This window comes from Stegodyphus dumicola, chromosome 6 (assembly GCF_044657685.1).
Source record: "Stegodyphus dumicola isolate Sdum_Otavi_A_Nest chromosome 6, ASM4465768v1".
NCBI lineage: Eukaryota > Metazoa > Arthropoda > Arachnida > Araneae > Eresidae > Stegodyphus > Stegodyphus dumicola.
This window is the reverse complement of record NC_140773.1, coordinates 216,429,636-216,447,643: the sequence shown is the minus strand read 5'-3', so window position 1 is coordinate 216,447,643 and position 18,008 is coordinate 216,429,636. Positions and strand designations below refer to the sequence as shown.

The 18,008-nt window shown below is 31.7% G+C and overlaps 1 protein-coding gene across 1 annotated transcript in view; it reads right to left on the bottom strand.

Annotated features, from left to right (window-relative positions):
- ERp60 (disulfide-isomerase A3) overlaps positions 1–17,265 on the bottom strand; it is a 30,709-nt gene extending 13,444 nt beyond the window's left edge. Inside the window, exons 1-5 of the mRNA XM_085819507.1 lie at positions 17,052–17,265; positions 16,839–16,926; positions 14,258–14,381; positions 8,896–9,000; positions 225–351 (exon numbers count right to left, since the gene is read on the bottom strand). Of these exons, the coding sequence (XP_085675633.1) occupies positions 225–351; positions 8,896–9,000; positions 14,258–14,381; positions 16,839–16,926; positions 17,052–17,206 (599 nt within the window). The 5' untranslated portion in view covers positions 17,207–17,265. The remainder of the gene's footprint in view (positions 1–224; positions 352–8,895; positions 9,001–14,257; positions 14,382–16,838; positions 16,927–17,051) is intronic.
- Between the last annotated feature and the right edge of the window lie 743 nt (positions 17,266–18,008).

Genomic DNA, 18,008 nt, shown 5'->3' with positions numbered 1-18,008 from the left:
TCGTTCAACATAAAAATCAGAATTTATTTATAATAACCATTGGAACATTCACATGAAAATCCCAATGCCACTTGTTATTAAAAGTGAAGAGCTATTATGCATATGGTTGCCAGAGTTCAGGACACTGAAAATTCGGCAACAACTTCTATCAAGAAAGAGCTTTAAATTTTAGTAATTTACTAGATAAATACTCTAACAATCATATCTGTAAAAATTATTCTTACTCAGAATATCCCTTTTTCTTCAAAACATCTGCATTTGAAGTATGACCAAAAGTAACAGATTCCCTCAGTTTATCAGCAGCTTTTAAGAACTCTTCTTTAAGTTTGCTTGATGAATCAGCAAAATAACCTAGAATTTGATATCATAATATACTGAATAATTTAACAAAATGTATTTAACTCATAAAATAAACAAAATTGTTTCAAAAGAATATAGTAAAGTTAAATTAAATTTAAATAATTCTCTTCCGCCATTGCTGCAAGGAATTTTTTGATTTTTAAAAAATTTTACAAAATTTTAATTTTATTTCAAAAACATTTTTGATTTTTTTACAATCCTTAATAATTTGCAACCATTTTTTCACATAACATTACAGTTAGCATTTTTACATTTTTTTTACACATTTTTAAAATGCTTTACAATTAGCAAAAAATTTTTTGCAACAGTACACACATCTTAACACATTCGCTGCCACTGACGCGCTGGCGCGTCAGCATGGCGCTACCTCCCATGCCGGTGACGCTCTGGGGCGACAATCGAGTATAAGTAAACTGCTTTAGTTTTAGTTCGGATTTGGAGGTTGAACGATGAGGTTTTTGTGGCACGTTAGTGAAGCATTATTTTTATATTTTCAGTGCGTGGTTTTTAAATTTTGTGTTTAATTTTTTTTTTTTTTTTTTTTTTTTGTGTGTGCATTTTTAAAAATGGCGGACAGTACAAGTATTGCAGGACCTTCACAGCCTAAGAAAAGGAAAGTAAGTAAAAAACTGACTGATGCCGAAATATTAGAATTACTAGAAAAGAGTGATCTTTCTGATTATGACAGCGTAGACGATGAAGATTACGGTTGGGATTCTACGAGCGAATCGGAAGGAGATAGTGATGTCGCTGTGGATAACTTAGAAATGTCGGATTTTGACACAGAAGATCAACAATTACCGGTAATCCGACAGGTTGACTGGAAAACAGATTCAAGTTGCATGGTAAGTCATACATTTACAAAATCTGAGTCCTTGCTAATACAGCCAACTGAAAGTACTCCTATCGGATATTTTCGCCTTTTCCTCACTGAAGTATTTCTGGAAAAAATAGTCGAAGAAACAAATCGTTACGCATTAGAAATACAAAATAGCGATAAAACGAAAGAAAAGTCACGAATAACGCTTTGGAAAGATTTAAAAGTGGATGAATTTTTAGTTTTTTCGGGAGCATTCTTGCAAATGGGGACAGTAAGAATGAATAGACTTCAGGACTACTGGAAGAAGGACCCATTATTTCATAATGCAGGCAGCATTGCAAATAGCATTGGCCGAAATCGGTTTTTATTAATTTTACATGCATTACATTTTGCAAAAAATAGTGAACCTGGAGAACCTCAACCTACAGACAGGTTATATAAAATACGCCCTGTTATCGATTTTTTTAACGAAAGAATGTGCGAGATATATTATCCTAATAGAGAACTTTCTTTGGATGAATCTATGGTTCTCTGGCGAGGTAAATTATTGTTTCGCCAATACATAAAGAATAAAAGACATAAGTACGGTATAAAACTTTATATTTTGAGCACATCAAGTGGAATAGTGCAAAAGATTGCCGTGTATACTGGTTTATTAGATGACTATGGAGGGCAAAACCATACACAAAAAATTGTTTTGCATTTACTGAATGAAAAATTAAATGTCGGTCACCATGTTTTCATGGACAATTATTATAATAGCTTTGACTTGGCCAAGTTACTGTTAGATATAAAGACACACTGCACAGGCACATTGAGAACCACTCGAAAAAACACTCCAAAGAATGTTCAAACTACTTAAATTGCGAAAAGGCGATACTATTGAAAGATATTGTCAGGGAGTAATGATCGGAAAATGGAAAGATAAGCGTGAAGTGTCTTATATTTCTACGGAATACAAAAATGAAATGGTTGACATTTTAAATAAACGAAATGAAATAAAGCAGAAGCCTCTGCCAATCATCAGATATAATGCGTTTATGTCTGGTGTAGATCGGCAAGATCAAATGCTGTCATATTATCTCTCGGAGAGAAAATCACTATGCTGGTATAAAAAATTGTTCTTTCATACTATTGAAGTAATGCTAATGAATTCACATGCTCTTTATAATAAATATTCCGGAAAAAAAATATCACTTTACGAGTACCGACTGAACGTTGTAAAATCACTTTTGCCATCAACAGATGAACAAAAGCCGACTCCCAAGAATCTCAGACATACTCTTCAGAAAAGAGAGCTTGCACCTGGTAAAACCAAAATACAAAGAAAAAGGTGTACATCTTGTCCCTCTCAAGGCAAACGCACAGACACTACGTATGAGTGCCGTGACTGTTCCGACAAGCCAGGATATTGCTTGAATTGCTGTGAAATATACCATAAGTGATAATATATTTATGCAGTACTGTTCTACACTGACATTTTGTTTGTAATAAGTTTATTTTTTTTTTCATTTTCTATTATGTTATTTATGTATATTATACAATATTTGTTACATTTTATGATCTTCTATTTACATTTATACATATTTATGTTTTACTGTTACATTTTATAATTTTTCATAAATTTCACTTCTCTTTATCCAATTAAACATTTTATTTCTTTTAAACTGTGACTTTATATAATGTGTCAATAATTTCGCAGAAAAATGATGAGTGGCATACAGATAATAAGTTGAACGTGAGGTGCCACTGACGCTCTAGAGCGTCTGAAATTTTTTTACACTAAACACGAAAATAAAAGGTTTTTCTTTTTTTCTGGCTTTACTATTAAAATATTAGGAACGTTTTTAATCATTAAAACACTTTTTTTAAATTCGGCTTCTGAGGATGGATATATAAATTTTGGTGGCAGCGAATGTGTTAATTACTAAAAGTTTACAGAATAGGTTTTTTAGAATAGATCTAACAGATGGAAACTTAACACTCAACTTTACCTTATCGTAGTGCCCTCTATTAATAAAGTCAAAAGAAATGCACTACTTAACATCACTTAGTTTGGCATGCTGCTCCACTCCCCAAATACAAATATAGTACCTTAAATTAAAACTTACTTGCCTTCCTAGTATTATAATTTATGTATCTTTTTATAAATAGTATCTAGTTTCTTTTTGATTTATTTGCATAATTCGTGTCGGGGGAAGTTTTTCGTAGGCAAGAATTTCTAAATTACTTTGTTTTTCTACTCTTAATTGACTTTAATTTTTCTAGTCTTTACTTGCTAATTTCTCTAAATTCTACTTGTTTAAATTTTTTTTAGTAATTCACAACATTTGGTTTTACTTTTGGTTTTGAATTTTCCTTTTATCCTTGCCTATGTGAATGACAAAACATGAATTGAATGATTGAAGAGTTAGGTTTGGAGGCAACTTCCCCTTGATAAGTCTGTCTCCTGCCTGCTCAACAATCATTCACTTATGCATTTTTATAAATTTTTTTAGGATTAAATAATTTTTGGAATTTTATATTTATTATTAATGGATTTTGATACTTGCACTTGATTTACATATGCTCTCAGAATTTAAATGATATTGTAAATTAGTTCGCAACAATAATCATTTGTTTGCATTAAATTTCATTTAAATTTATTAATTTGATTTACTTTTAAACTTAATTTGCTTTTTATTAATTACTCAATTATTTACATATTTAAAATGGCTATTGGACTTTTGATATTTAATTAGTAAAATCATTGAAAGTTACTGATGATACTTCAAATTGACAAATCTGTGTCAAGTGGTTATGGTTATATTCCTGTTCTTCACCAAGGCTGTTGCATGCGATACCATATTTAAGCACATTTTAAAAAGTTCAACATTTCACCTTTTATAAAATACAAAATGTATAAATGTATTTATGTAAAATATACTTAGGAGTGTCTAAATAATATAGTTAATGTAATTTTTTTAAATTATTCTTCAAATCAGAGCACAAAATATAGTCCTTCAAACTTGGAATTCAAGAGCGTACATGGAATGAACAATTTATTTTCATCCGAGATGTAGCAATTCCGCAGTCATTCAAAATTTTAAAAAAGTTAAAAACATTTCTAGGAAAGTGCAGCAACCTTGTCACTTAACATCTTAAACGGCAAGATGTAAAATATGCATTTTTATATCCTTTGTGCTAATCTTTGAGAAGGAACACTCACTTATGTATAATACCGATTCCAGAAGATGAGCGAAAATTAAAAGAATTTTCCTTCTACTATGGATATCAATAAAGTTTATTAGAAAAAAAAAATGTACTTGAAAAGATATCTAAAAATCTTCAGGGAAGAGAGGTAAAATTACAAAAACCAAAGTTTAGCCAGATCTGCATTAAAACCTTAGGGAGCATTAAAACCTAAATGATAAAAAAAAAGGCCTAAAATTTTAAGGATAATTCCTGCTGTTAATTATATTACTCATTTTAGAAGATAAATTTAAATACAGTCAAAAAAGTTATTCCAGTTGCTTTCCATATATTTAGCCTAAGCCCAATTAAAATGATTTTTTACATCATGAAATACCTTTTTGAAAATTGGGATACACAATTTTAGGATCACAAGTTGTTTTCCTCCCTCAAACTGAACATATTCAACTTCTGATTCCATCAATCCTACATATATATGTAAGTTTGTTTAAATTGGTGAAAATGATAGCTGAGTTAAACTTATATTTCGTTAGTACTGATCTTCTCCAAACATGTTTTAAATTTCAAAGCATTTTTACTTAAAGTAAACTATTTTAAAATCTGCAAAGAAGCAAATTGTTTCTAAAATTAATTTCTAAAGTTTTTCTCAAAAGTATTTCATATACAAATAGTAAAAATAAGAAAGCAGAAAGCCAAGGACAAAAGATACAGCATTCTAAAAAATAATGAAGAGAAAATCAAAATCTCTGCAATTACAAAAGACACTTTGGTAATGTGTTACAACTGATACAGTGAGTGAAGGATTCACCAGAAAATGATTTAAAAATTCACTCATTCTACACAAACCACTGCAATTCTTCCAATGAAGATAGGGGAAGATGGAATGCAAGATAAAACATCGATAAATACCTCAGCAGAAATATTTTATCAAAAAATTGATTTCTGCTGAAGCCCTTACCTTACGATTTACTTTCAATGAATGCCTGTAACCGATTTAATTTAGCACAACTCTGTAGACAGTAAATTTACACATTTTTTAAATATTTAACTACAGTGAATACCTAAGTCTAAGACACACACAAAAAAATATATATATGTTACCGTGAAAGACCGAAATTGGAGAATGTCGACTTTCAACAGAATGTCAGCATTCACCAAATACGTTGGTGAAAGATCGAATATTTCATTACATTCTTATACATTCGGACGCTCACTGGTGTATGTCGACAAACAGATATGCTCTGGTGTAGGTCGAAAAGAGGAGTATATGTACATGCTGTCATTGCTAAAGGAAGTGTTACACAAATAAATGCAGTTGTAAAAACAAGGGCCTCTTTTGCAATTCAAAGTGTCATAATAGTTTACGTTGTTGCAATAAATAAGATTTGAATCACATAATTGAGTAACTTTTTAACTTCTATTATTTTCCTTTCTCATTTTGAATGCACTGTGTGTTTTAAGTTTAATGTTATTAAGTTCTTATTTTAAGTCTCAAGTGAAATTTTTTGCGACTGAATCACGGAGAAGAAAATATAATATTCTTATATGTTCAACATCCACCATTAGTACATGGCGAATGTCGACATTTACCGGTGTAAGTCAGAAATAAGAGTATTTAGAAAATATTTCGGACATACACCAAGCGACTATATGAATGTTGACATTCACTGGTGAAATTCGACATTCTCCAGATTTCGGTGTTTCGCCGTAACATATATATATATATACTGACAAGACTTGTTATTTCCACTTAAGAGGATAAAGAAAGCTGGAATCCTTATTATACAGATTAAATGAATTAAAGAGAAATGTACAAATATTAATTTTGAATTTACAGAATTTGACTACACTGTACCTTCTGATCATTGGCACACCTACAAAAGGTTTACAATTCTCTTACCATTTTATTAAACTGTCAAAAATACTCATTTGATTAAATTTAAAACTCACAAGTAAAGAATTATTTTTAAAAACTTATAAAGAAAACAAAAGTCTGTAAAATCAACATTCACATTTTTATAACCAATGGATAATGTTCAGCAAAATACTTAAATAAAAAGCATGCAAATCTACATCTACTCAAACATTGACAATATAATATATTGATTGCCATGATGCATTTATATATGAAAATCTGTCAAAAACAGAGCAATTTCACTGCATGTTGAAAATGGAGATGCTGATAATCAGAAAATACCAATTATAAATTTATATTACACGTCATAAATTAAAATATCAATTTGATTTCTCAATCAATAGTTTTAATGGATTTAAATAATTTTTTACCAACTTTCAAGCCAACTTCCCATACCATTTAAACATAGTCTTTCTCATTAGGTCCTTACAGGGTCATTATATTTTAAGGACTATAATATGGACTTTTTCTTTCAAAAATTGCCTCCAAAATTCAGGAAAGTCTTATACTTGAAATTAATATAAAAATGTCTATATATATTTGATGCTGCTGGAAACCTATCTTTATCTGGCAACATTGGATTCAACTGGCAACAACTAGCAACACTGCCTCCCTCTTGCCCGGCCATCACAAACTCAGAACACTGTCTAGCCTATGATGCATCACTGTAGTCAATGGTGCCAGTGAACTGAACTGAAAGTGATTTGTGTTATTGATAACAGTACAATATTTTTGTTAGTAGCTAGTTTCACAATGGAAAAAAGTTTATATGATACAGGCTATAAATTGAAAGTAATAGCATATGCAGAACATGGAAACAGCAGCTGAGCGTCATTTTGGCCCTTCACTAACTAAAAAACATTTGTAATTCGTGAGGTAGTAAAGAACTGAAAAAATGAGGAAGACTAAATGTGCAAATAGAGGATAAAATGCAAAATAGACAAAACTAGAAGATGAGATGTATTGAAATGGATTCAAGGACATCATCAAAATAGCATTAGAATTAATAAAAAATTCAAACACATGCTTGTAAGCTAGCGCTACAGTGGAACTTGGACTTTAAAGGTGGAGTTGATTGGTTCTACAGGTTGCAATATAAACAATGCTCTCAATGGCAGTGAAGACCATCTTGTACATGAACAACAATGACAATGATGAAGAGGAAAGAAGAAAGTTCAGGTGACGATTTTTTGACGATGACAGGCAATGACATTTTAAAGGCCAGTTTGGTTTTGTAAACTACGAATTTTTTTTCATCTGGCTTTGGAATCTAATAATAAAAATGTTGTTCTTAAAAAATTGCTTAAAAATTAATAAGGTGAGTCTTCAAGTCTGTAAAATCCGATATAATGCAAACTGATTGCATATATATTACAGGCAAAATAAGATCTAATCCAAAACTTAAGAATTGAAAATAGTTACTGTCATATAATCCAACACTTCTTCCAAAAGCTAGAGTTCTCTTATAAGAACTAGTGATGCTGGACTTAACGCGATACAATTTTGCATTGTAAATTTATATTTCTCTGATCACCTTAAACATTATGAGGTTAGAGTAGACTGAAGGGTACCACTTGCATTATCACGAAGTTGTTTTATTTATCGCCAAGTTGTTGTTTCATTTATCGCCAAGTTTTTGTTTCGTTTATGGTAACCTAAGTAGTTGAATGTTATGGAAACCCAAGACGTAATTGGTTGCATGATTGGGGTAAATTTTAAAATATGGGATGAGTTGTAAAGGCTTGCAGTATGTGTTGGTTAGGAAGTTATTTAGACAGTAGAATGGTTGAATGTGGCAAGATTAATTTGAAGTTTCTGTACAATTTGGAACAAGAGGGAAAAAGAGCATTAATTAGTTGATGAGTAAATGAAGGTTTACTTAGCTATTTTCCCAACAGTCCGAAACTACGAAGGATATTTTTGACTCTTATTTTTGTGAATTTATGTGGCAACGCCGATATACGGATTCAAGTTCAGATAATTTTAAAAAGTTTTAGGATGCTGTTAAGGAATTTTATGTTTCACAGACTGAAGATAAGAAATTTCTAAATATGGTAAGTGATTATTTGCTTTGTGTAGTGCTTAGATAAATAAGAGATTTTACTTTATGTTATTTTAACGTTTGGTTTAAAATGTAGTTTATTGAGATTATGCATGTTTTGTTTGTCTTTACTGTAGAATTGGATGCTCCTTTTGACTTTTTAAGTGAAAATATATGTGTACATATGGACAAAGTCAAGCGAGTGCACAATGCCAAGTTTATGCAATTCTCAGATTTTCTTAAAGTGAAAATACATCAACATGTACATGGATAAAGTCAAGGGAGTGCACAATGCCTAGTTTGTGCAATTCTGGGATTTTTTAAGTGAAAATAAGTGAATGTGCACATGGATATGGTGTTTGTGCAATTCGACTTGCTATTTTGTCTTTGCGTAGTGCCGATTTTTGACGTTTATATAAACATTGACCTTTTGAGAAAGTTTACACATGTTAAATTCTGCAATTAAACAATTTTATTGCAATAAGACCAATCCAAAATAATTAAGAATATATAAATTGCACATCACCCTTCCAACAGATATAAAAAAATATGAAGACACATTCTTACCAATAACAACTACATCATCTTTTAAGAACTTTTCGACTTCCTCAAGACTTGAAAGTTCTTTAGAACTTGGGCCAACTTGAGCTTTCATATATTTAACAATACCATCTAAAAATTCAAAATACACATCATTTGCATACATTTTTATAATTAAATGAGAAGAATCTAAACATTTTAAAGTATGAAATTAACTAGAATTTTAAAAAATTCTGAAATTTAAGTAACATATTCAAAAGAAATTATAAAATATTTGATTTTAAGAACGACTTCATATACACATTATATCACCTCTTCATTAACAAGTACCCTTAGGGCTTTGATTACAATTTTCAATACCTGAATGAGCTTGCCATATGAGGTTTTCCAGATTTCCTCCCATAACTAAAATATTTACCCTATTTTGCTTTTAAAGGTCTTTTCAAAAAGATATCTTTCAATTTAAGCAAATACCATATTTGACGGCATATAAGACTCACTTTTTTTCCTAAATTTGGTCTCATAAAAGTTACCTGCGTCTTATACGTGAAGGACACAAGTCTTATACATGAAGGTAATTGCATTCAATAATTGTTTATTTGGCTTTTACGAAATGCGAGAACTAAAAGAAACCACGCTATTGAAACTTTTTTTCCTTGTGTGTGGCCGTCTGAATAAAGGTGCATCTTATATGCCAGTGCGTCTTATATGCCGTCAAATATGGTAATCTTTAAATGCTTTACCATTGATCAACTATCAAGTTTAACAGATAATCCAAAAAAACATAGCTGTTTGCTTTGGAAAAGGTAATTTCAAAGAAGATTACCTAAAAAGAATTTACTTATTTATGTTATGAATAGCAAAAACCTGTAAAAACATTTAGCTAGCTGAGCTGTTCTACTAAAACTAAATTAAAGGTCACTGTTTAATCTACTTAACAAATCTACTTAACAATGTCATTACTTTGCAAATGGTTAACAAATCGCTTCTATTGTTCTTCTTGCAAATGGCTTCTAGTATAATTTAGAAGATTTATTACCATTTATTTCTGTGTACAAGTCAAAAATTTCAGAAACCTTTTATAAAACCAAATAACAAGGGTTTGCTTATATAAGAATCCATTAATCTTGCAAAATGGTAGGTATTTTTCTGTTAGCCGATGTAAGCGATAAATTTCCAAATACAGTACAAAGTCCGTAATCCGGACTCGTTGGAACTTCACCTATTCCGGATTAGGGTTTTTTTCGGATTATAGATCATGAATTTAAATCTGGTAAGATGGCATGCAGAAATTATACAATTAAAAATATGAAACCATAATTTATGAAATAAAGAGCAATTATGATCTAAAGAGTAACAAAATTTACAAAAAAAAAAAGCTTAATATTTCTTTGTTTACTTTATTTTTCTATTGGAAGCATGCATACGTAAACGCTTTACGCAAGTTTGTGGCTTTGAGGTCCAGATTATAGATCATTCCGGATAATGGACGTCCGGGTTATGGACTTTATACTGTATAGCACTTTATTTTTTAGTTTAAATTTAGTTTATGAAATGAGCAATTTTATCCTCAAAATTACTGGTTTGTTGCATCGTTATCAAAACGAAAAATCCGATGTTGATGAAATTTGTGCTCAACTAACAGACAACGACCACATGCTGCGCTTTTTGATTTGGGCATCTTTGCTAAATGAAGATATCTTTTCTCCACTTTTGAACTTGTTTCTCATTTATGAAGAAATGCCAAGCAGCCATATTGTTTGAATTTTCAGCAAAAAAGATCTTCTATAGTTTGAAATTTATTGTGTAAGAATTTCTAATGGTCTTTCAGACAAAAAAAAAAAAAAAAGCACAGAAGACTAGCACAGGTCATATGCAAGACAACAAACAAAGAATGCATCCTACAAGTTCTTTGCAACAAATAAATATGGAAAATAAGTTAATGTCAGATAAGGTTACTGGAGTTTAAACTATCATCACTGGCATCTGGCATTTTACTTACAGCAACTTGATTGGAAAATATTCCACCTGCTTGCTAACTTTTCACCCTCCTGGTAAAATGTTTGAATGTTGTTTCCCCCCCCCTCCTCATTTTGGCTTATAAATGAATTTTGAGTAAATTTTTGAAGGAAAAATACTTTTGGCTTATACTCGGAAATACATTGTATACAGTTCAAAGTCTAAAATCCATACGTCCAATATCCAGAATTATCTAAAATTCAGACTTCCAGATCATCAGCACTTACCTTTTTTTTTTTTTTTTTTTTTTTCCCCCCTTCGAAATTTTTCTTAAAGCTTGCGAATTTGATATTTTTTCATAATAAAACATGCAGTGGCACCGACAGACACTGATAACAGAAAATCATATTTTGCTTTCTCCTCTGCATTACTATCAACAGAGTGCAGCTTGAGAAATGAGTCAGACAGCGAAGTCTAAACATTTTTTTAAAATATTGGTAACTGAATACAAAACAACATGGTAACCATCACACTGACATCATGTTTGTCGATGATTAGACTTCAGCTAACTTCACTGTGAAATGTTGAGTCCATTAACAAAGAGAAATATTTTGTAAATGATCTTCATAGGGGAAAAGATTACATTTAGTCCTGTGTGATATGAGAATAACCAATTTGTTATTCAGATAAACTGAGCTGTGCCAGAGCTGGTACTGGGCACTAAAATTTAAGGGAGGCAAAATTTTTAGAATTTAGAAACACCGGTGAGCAATTAAATTATGGGATAACAAAATTTTTATAATTTAAGCAGAATTTCAGTGCCACTGAGATTGCAGCAAGCCACAAAATGTGTATCACAAGACCTAGATAAGCCTTGAGTATACGTGGGAATTACTTCTTTGGGATCCCGACAAGCCTTAGGCATGTGCAGGAAATAGATGCAAGTAAAATAAATAATATAATTTAAACTTAACTTCATCAACATGTGATAGTTGCTAGGCACAATTTAGTGACTAATTTCATGATATATCAACAATAGTGTATAATGGATACTAGCCAAGCTTTATGATGACAGCTGAATATTTGTATTCAGTTATTGCAAACAAAAAGCAAAATTTTCAAATTAACAAAATTTTTAAATGTGAAGTATTAATAAAGATATTAAAATGAGATTTACTTCTCCAATAATAAATGAAGATGTACAACAAAGCTTTCATAGCAACGACAATGCCCAAATCATTAATTAATGAATAATTAAATCTGTAATACAGCTCTAAATCCAGAAAATATTGCTACTGATAATGAAATGTTAGAGAGGTCGAGATTAAAAAAATTTAGATTGACAAGTTATTGGAACTTTTCAAAGTGGCAGTTACAGGGCTTAAACAATGGACATGTTAAGAAACTTTGTAACTGAACAAGTTATGTCTGTCTATATATATTAAAGAGAAAGTATTAGTGTAAAAAATGAAGCAATTAAACAATTTACATTCAAAGAAATATTTAATAAAAGCACACAAGTATTGAGATTTTTTCTTATTTCAATTCTTTAAATCATAAATGCTTCATTATTTCTTAAATCACTATTTCATATTTTGTAATATCTATGTCACTCTAACTAAACTTAAGCTGAATTAATCGCTGAAGTTCTGACCTTGGACTTTGTATTACATTAAGCTTTATCAAATGCATATATCACATTGAATATAAAATTGGACACTGCCAAGTATACAGTGATATTAACATTAAAATCAAGTACACACACATTATTAATTTATGTTTGAACTAATACGAGGGTTGGAACTTTAATAGTGGCAACACAGCTGAAAAAAACACTACGCAACAAAACCAAAGAATATCGCGTATACCACACGTAAACTACATACCTACCTTACCTCTGAGCAAAAAGACTCATTCTGCCTACGTCACGCGCATGCTGAGTGACGCGAAGAACGGATCCTTGTATTAGCTCGCGGTCTAAAGTAAGTGCTGTCAGGATGTTTTCAAAACAAGAACAACGATGTTGGATAAAAATTGAATGTGCCAGAGGTCGTACAGCCCGACAGTGTCATCAAGGGCTTCAAGAGGCTTGCGGGAAATCTGCATTACTTTACAGAACCGTAGCAAGATGGGTGAAAGCATTCAACGAAGTACGCCAAAACGTGGCAGACATGCTGCAGCCAGGTCGTCCAAGTGTCAGCGATGCAGACGTGCAAGCCGTTGCCGCACTAATGGATAGTGATCGCCGCCAAAAGATTTATCAGCTGGCCGGACAAACAAGATTAGCGCATACGACTGTGCTGCACATTCTGAAGGAACGCCTGTCCATGAAAAAAATTGCTTCACGATGGGTTCCCCATCAATTGACGGAAATGCAAAAATGGCTACAATACGATGCTGCCCGAACCCACCTGGAGTGCTATGAGTGCGAAGGAGATGCTTTTTTACGCCGTATCATTATGCTGGATGAGACTTGGGCCCGATTGTACCAGCCAGAACTGAAACACCAATCAAACGGATGGCGTCATCACGGGTCACCACGACGTTCGGAATTTCATCAGAACCCCAGCAATGTGAAAGTTATGGCGATTCTCATGTACGACTGTGATGGTGTCATCCTAACGCATACTGTTCCCCCACAGCAGACCGTCACTGCGCAGTATTACTGCTCATTTTTGAAAAAAACGGCGACACTTTCTGCAGAATGCTCCTCTCATTTTACATGACAATGTTCGGCCTCATGCAGCGCAAGCTGTGACTGATTTGTTCAAGCGGTGGGGCTGGGAAGTGCTTTACCATCCACCACACTCTCCAGATCTAAGCCCTTGTGACTATGACTTAATTCCTAAGATGAAGGAACCACTTCGTGGCACTCGCTTCCAAACTGTTCCCGAGATTCTTGCGGCAGTAGACCGGTCCATTCAAACTATCAATAAAACAGGCACTGCTATAGGTATTCTGAGACTTCCACATCATTGGAAACGGGTTGTACACAATGCTGGCGACTATATTGAAGGACTGTAAAACATGGTGACATGAATCACTTTTATATTCCTTGTAAATAAATAGTTGCCACTATTAAAGTTCCAACCCTCGTATAATTAATCATAGCTGAATGTCTAATTAACCAGAAATGCATTTTCAGCACAAATTACAATCCCTGTTAGAAATACTTCATATTAATGTCATAACACTAAGATAGTATCATATGGCACTTAAAGGTTTAACACTTTTAGCCTAACCTTAAAGTTAACACCCATCTCAAACTAAAACCTGCCTTTTATTCCGAATGAAATTAAATTTTTTCTTTTAGTTACAAATATCTAGCACGTGTCACTAATAAAATGTTAGGATCAGTACATTAAGGTAATTTAAATTAAATACAATTACTTCAAAGATACTCATGTATTAAAAAAGCTATTTTACATACCAGAATCCCTTGGACCATTATACTCAGATGAGAATTCACCATTTCTAAATATTTTTAAAGTTGGATAACCGCTAACACCAAACTTTGAACATGTTTCTTTACCATTGTCAGACGTACAATCCACCTATAAAGATATTAGTCAATTACATGAAAATATAACTTAACATTCAAAAGATTGAATTACTAAGAATCATTTTAAATAAAAGGATTTACCATATATTCATATATATACAGATCACAAGAGATAAGCATCAGATAACATGCATAAAAAGGATTATTTTCAATAGGCATATAAATATACTTTCCATTAAAAAGTCAAAACAAATATAACTTTATTTGATAGTAATTTTTAAAGTTAGAATATTTATCGGTTTCGGCTTTACACTATTAACCTTTTGAAGACAGGATGGCCATTATAGTGGCTATACAGTCCTCTCTTTGAAAAGACGGGGTTGTTTACTTTAGTGGCCATGTCTTTTTCCCCCCATTTTCCAAGCTAAAAGTGGAGTGAAATGTCAAATTTGACGTCCCTAGAGTTTTAACCACTTATTTCTTTCAAAGGTCTTCCTTTTGCGACATAGATGCACCCCTCTGAAAATCTATTAAACTACACACAAGAATCTTTGTTGCAAATAGGAGGTGATTTCTTAAAGGGGGGAAAGCATTCGGTTCAAGATTCCTCGTCCTTTGGTAGCTTTTACTGCTACCAAAGCTTCGGCCTCAAAAGGTTAAACCAGTTGAAAGTGACATAACTTAATTTTCCTAAAAAATTAAATGTCTAATTGTAATATGGATTTAAATAAGAATTAAAATTTATATCTAGACACTGATAATCACAGCTGGGCGATATTTGTTTATAAATTACATTATTTAATGAAATTGAAAATACTTTCTGGTAACATACCACTCTTGCTAACAGAATTTGGACATTTTTCAATTATGAAAAAAATTTAAACTCACAAAACAAAATTTCAAGCCTGAGATATTTTGATTTCACTAGCATCTTCTATTACTCTTAACTTCGTGTTTGGGCATACAGCCCTGGAAATGAATTCTAGAATAAAATGCAGCTGTCATCAACCTGAAATTTTAAACACCAGGTATGAGGGAATAACCTTATACAATTCCAACCTTGTTCTGAACAGCTAAAGAAACTAAATCCACAAATATTTTAATGCAATCTTCAGCTTGACAGATTTTAAATACTCATGACAAAAACACACAAACATGGTGTATGGATTGAGGTATGGATTTTCAAAATTACACCCAATGATATGACAGCTTCAAAAATGTCCATGTCATATATTTGACAATACTTCCTGAAATGCCTCCATAGATATTTATCCCCTTTAAACAATAGAATTAATAAAATTAAACAGCTAAACGAATGAACAGCTGGTATAACCAGCTTTTCATATATATATATATATATATATATATATATATATATATATATATAAGGGAGGGAGAAAAAACAAGAATTTAATAAACAAAAGTTGAGAAATTTATAGTTCAATGACAATTTAAGCTAACAGACAGCTAAGCACAACTGATACTCAAAGAGCATTCCAAACGAGAATTAAAACTATTCAAATATGAGCCAATAAAACTAAATGATCAAATCTTTTTATTTGTCAAAGTAACAATTCTTTACCTTCAAAACAATAACAGTTTCAGATAAATGCAAGAAACAAAATAACTCTGCGAAATATTTTTAGAATAGTGATGTCAAAAGAAAAAATGCTACACTGAAATTTTTCAAAGAGAATGATTTTATTCTAGTAACCCTTTGTTTCATCATAGTCGATGCACAATACTGAGGTTGTGCGCTATGTCAAGTTTAGCAGTGTACATGGGAAGAGTAATAGAAATGCAGAAGGATTTCTTAAAAAAAGATAGGTGCAAAATGCCAAAGTTATGCAATTCCATGCAGAATTTTACATTCATAACCCTTGGAGAATTAAATCTATCACAAAAAACCACGGAACTAAACTGCATTAAATGTAATTTAGTTTAACATCAATATTAAACAATCACAGCCAAAAAAAAGTTGAATGAAATTTATCATGCTTATTATTAAACATAGTTACACACTCTGAAGACTGAATAAAATAATGTAGGAGTAATCAAGGAAGATCCAAGTTTTATTATAAATTGTCAAGTTCTAAAATAAAATTATTATATTTAATTATTTATTCCAATCATAAGAAGTAATCATCAAAAATTAATGCTTGTTCATGCAGAAAAAATTAAAACTATTCATCAAAATCTTACTACTGCTAAGACCACCTTTTATACCAGGATTTGATAACTGAACATTCGCGAAACATGGATACACTCACTAAATTTCAAATAATTTGAACTCTACTTCTGTTCGAAAGTATAATACTATATTAAAGACAAATTTAATAAAAAGCTATTTCACATGAGATACAAAAGTTATCAAAAGCGTTACATCGCTCCGTGAAACGCGACTCTTTTAAATGAACACTTTAGAATTATCAAAAAATAACTTCACACGAATTTACGAATAGGTAATGCGGAATAATATCGCTTTAATACAAAGTATTTGTCAACATACCTTCGCTAAAGGAATAGGTGGATCGGATTTCTTTAAAGTCGTAGCGGCTTTTTCATATTCGGGCGCTAATCTTTTACAGTGGCCACACCTGAAATTATGTATTAGATTACGTAAATTAAAGAAAGTCATTTATTCAATATTTATGAGTAAAACACTAAAAATCTGCACACTTTTCTACATTCAGATATAAACATTACACTACTCAATACTTACCAAGGAGCAAAAAATTCTACTAAAATAGCATCATGTTCAAGTATTCTATCTTCAAAATCAGCACCAGAAAAGTCAAGAACATCACTAGATAATACTAAAGAACATAAACTAAATACACTGAATAATTGCAGCAGCGGACCCATTCTTACAACCATTACGAAAAAAAAAAACTGCTACTCTTCTCGCCGGCTTTATACCGAAGGGAAGTTTAACGTGTCAATCGCTGTTTCCACAGCCAAAACCTACCTGGCCACATGTGTTGTCAGCCTGCGATTGGTTGATGTGATTGTTAAGCATGTGGTAAGTGTTAGATAATAATGTTTCCTAATATTGTTTCCTAGAAGTCTCAGTTTCCTTTTGTATTTAACCTAACAGATCAAAATGAATACAAATTTTTTGATTACCTGTAATAAGATGTTTCAAATTACCTTCAAAATTAGATGTATGATGGAATTATCTGAAGTCCAAAGTTGCATACTTCAGACTTCACATATTTATTAAATATTCGTGTAACTGCGAATAGAAAACATCACGGAGAAAAAAAAAAAAAAAAAAAATTAAATCCAGATATTTTTATTCAAAATTTATAGTTTCTCTTTGAAATTTTAAGTCAAAATGACATCTTCGTATTAAAATTCTGGAATGAAAAATAATGATATCGTGATATTTCATTCCGAATTGACATCTTCCTGTTAAAATTTCGATATTTCATTCTCTTTACATTTCAGCCGATGGAGCCGGATATGAAAAGTTAAAGATATTCGTTGCGTATGTAGAAAGAAGAGGATTATATCTATTGGAATACTTGGAATTTGGAAATTCTACAGACCTATAACCGTCTGCGAGGGGAGCCGGCGGAAGGCGTTTTGCGCAAACTCCGCTACTCCAGAATTTTGCAGTCCGGTTTCTTCCTAAATTCTAAAATTTTGCCTCCCCTAGATTCTGGCACCCGATTCG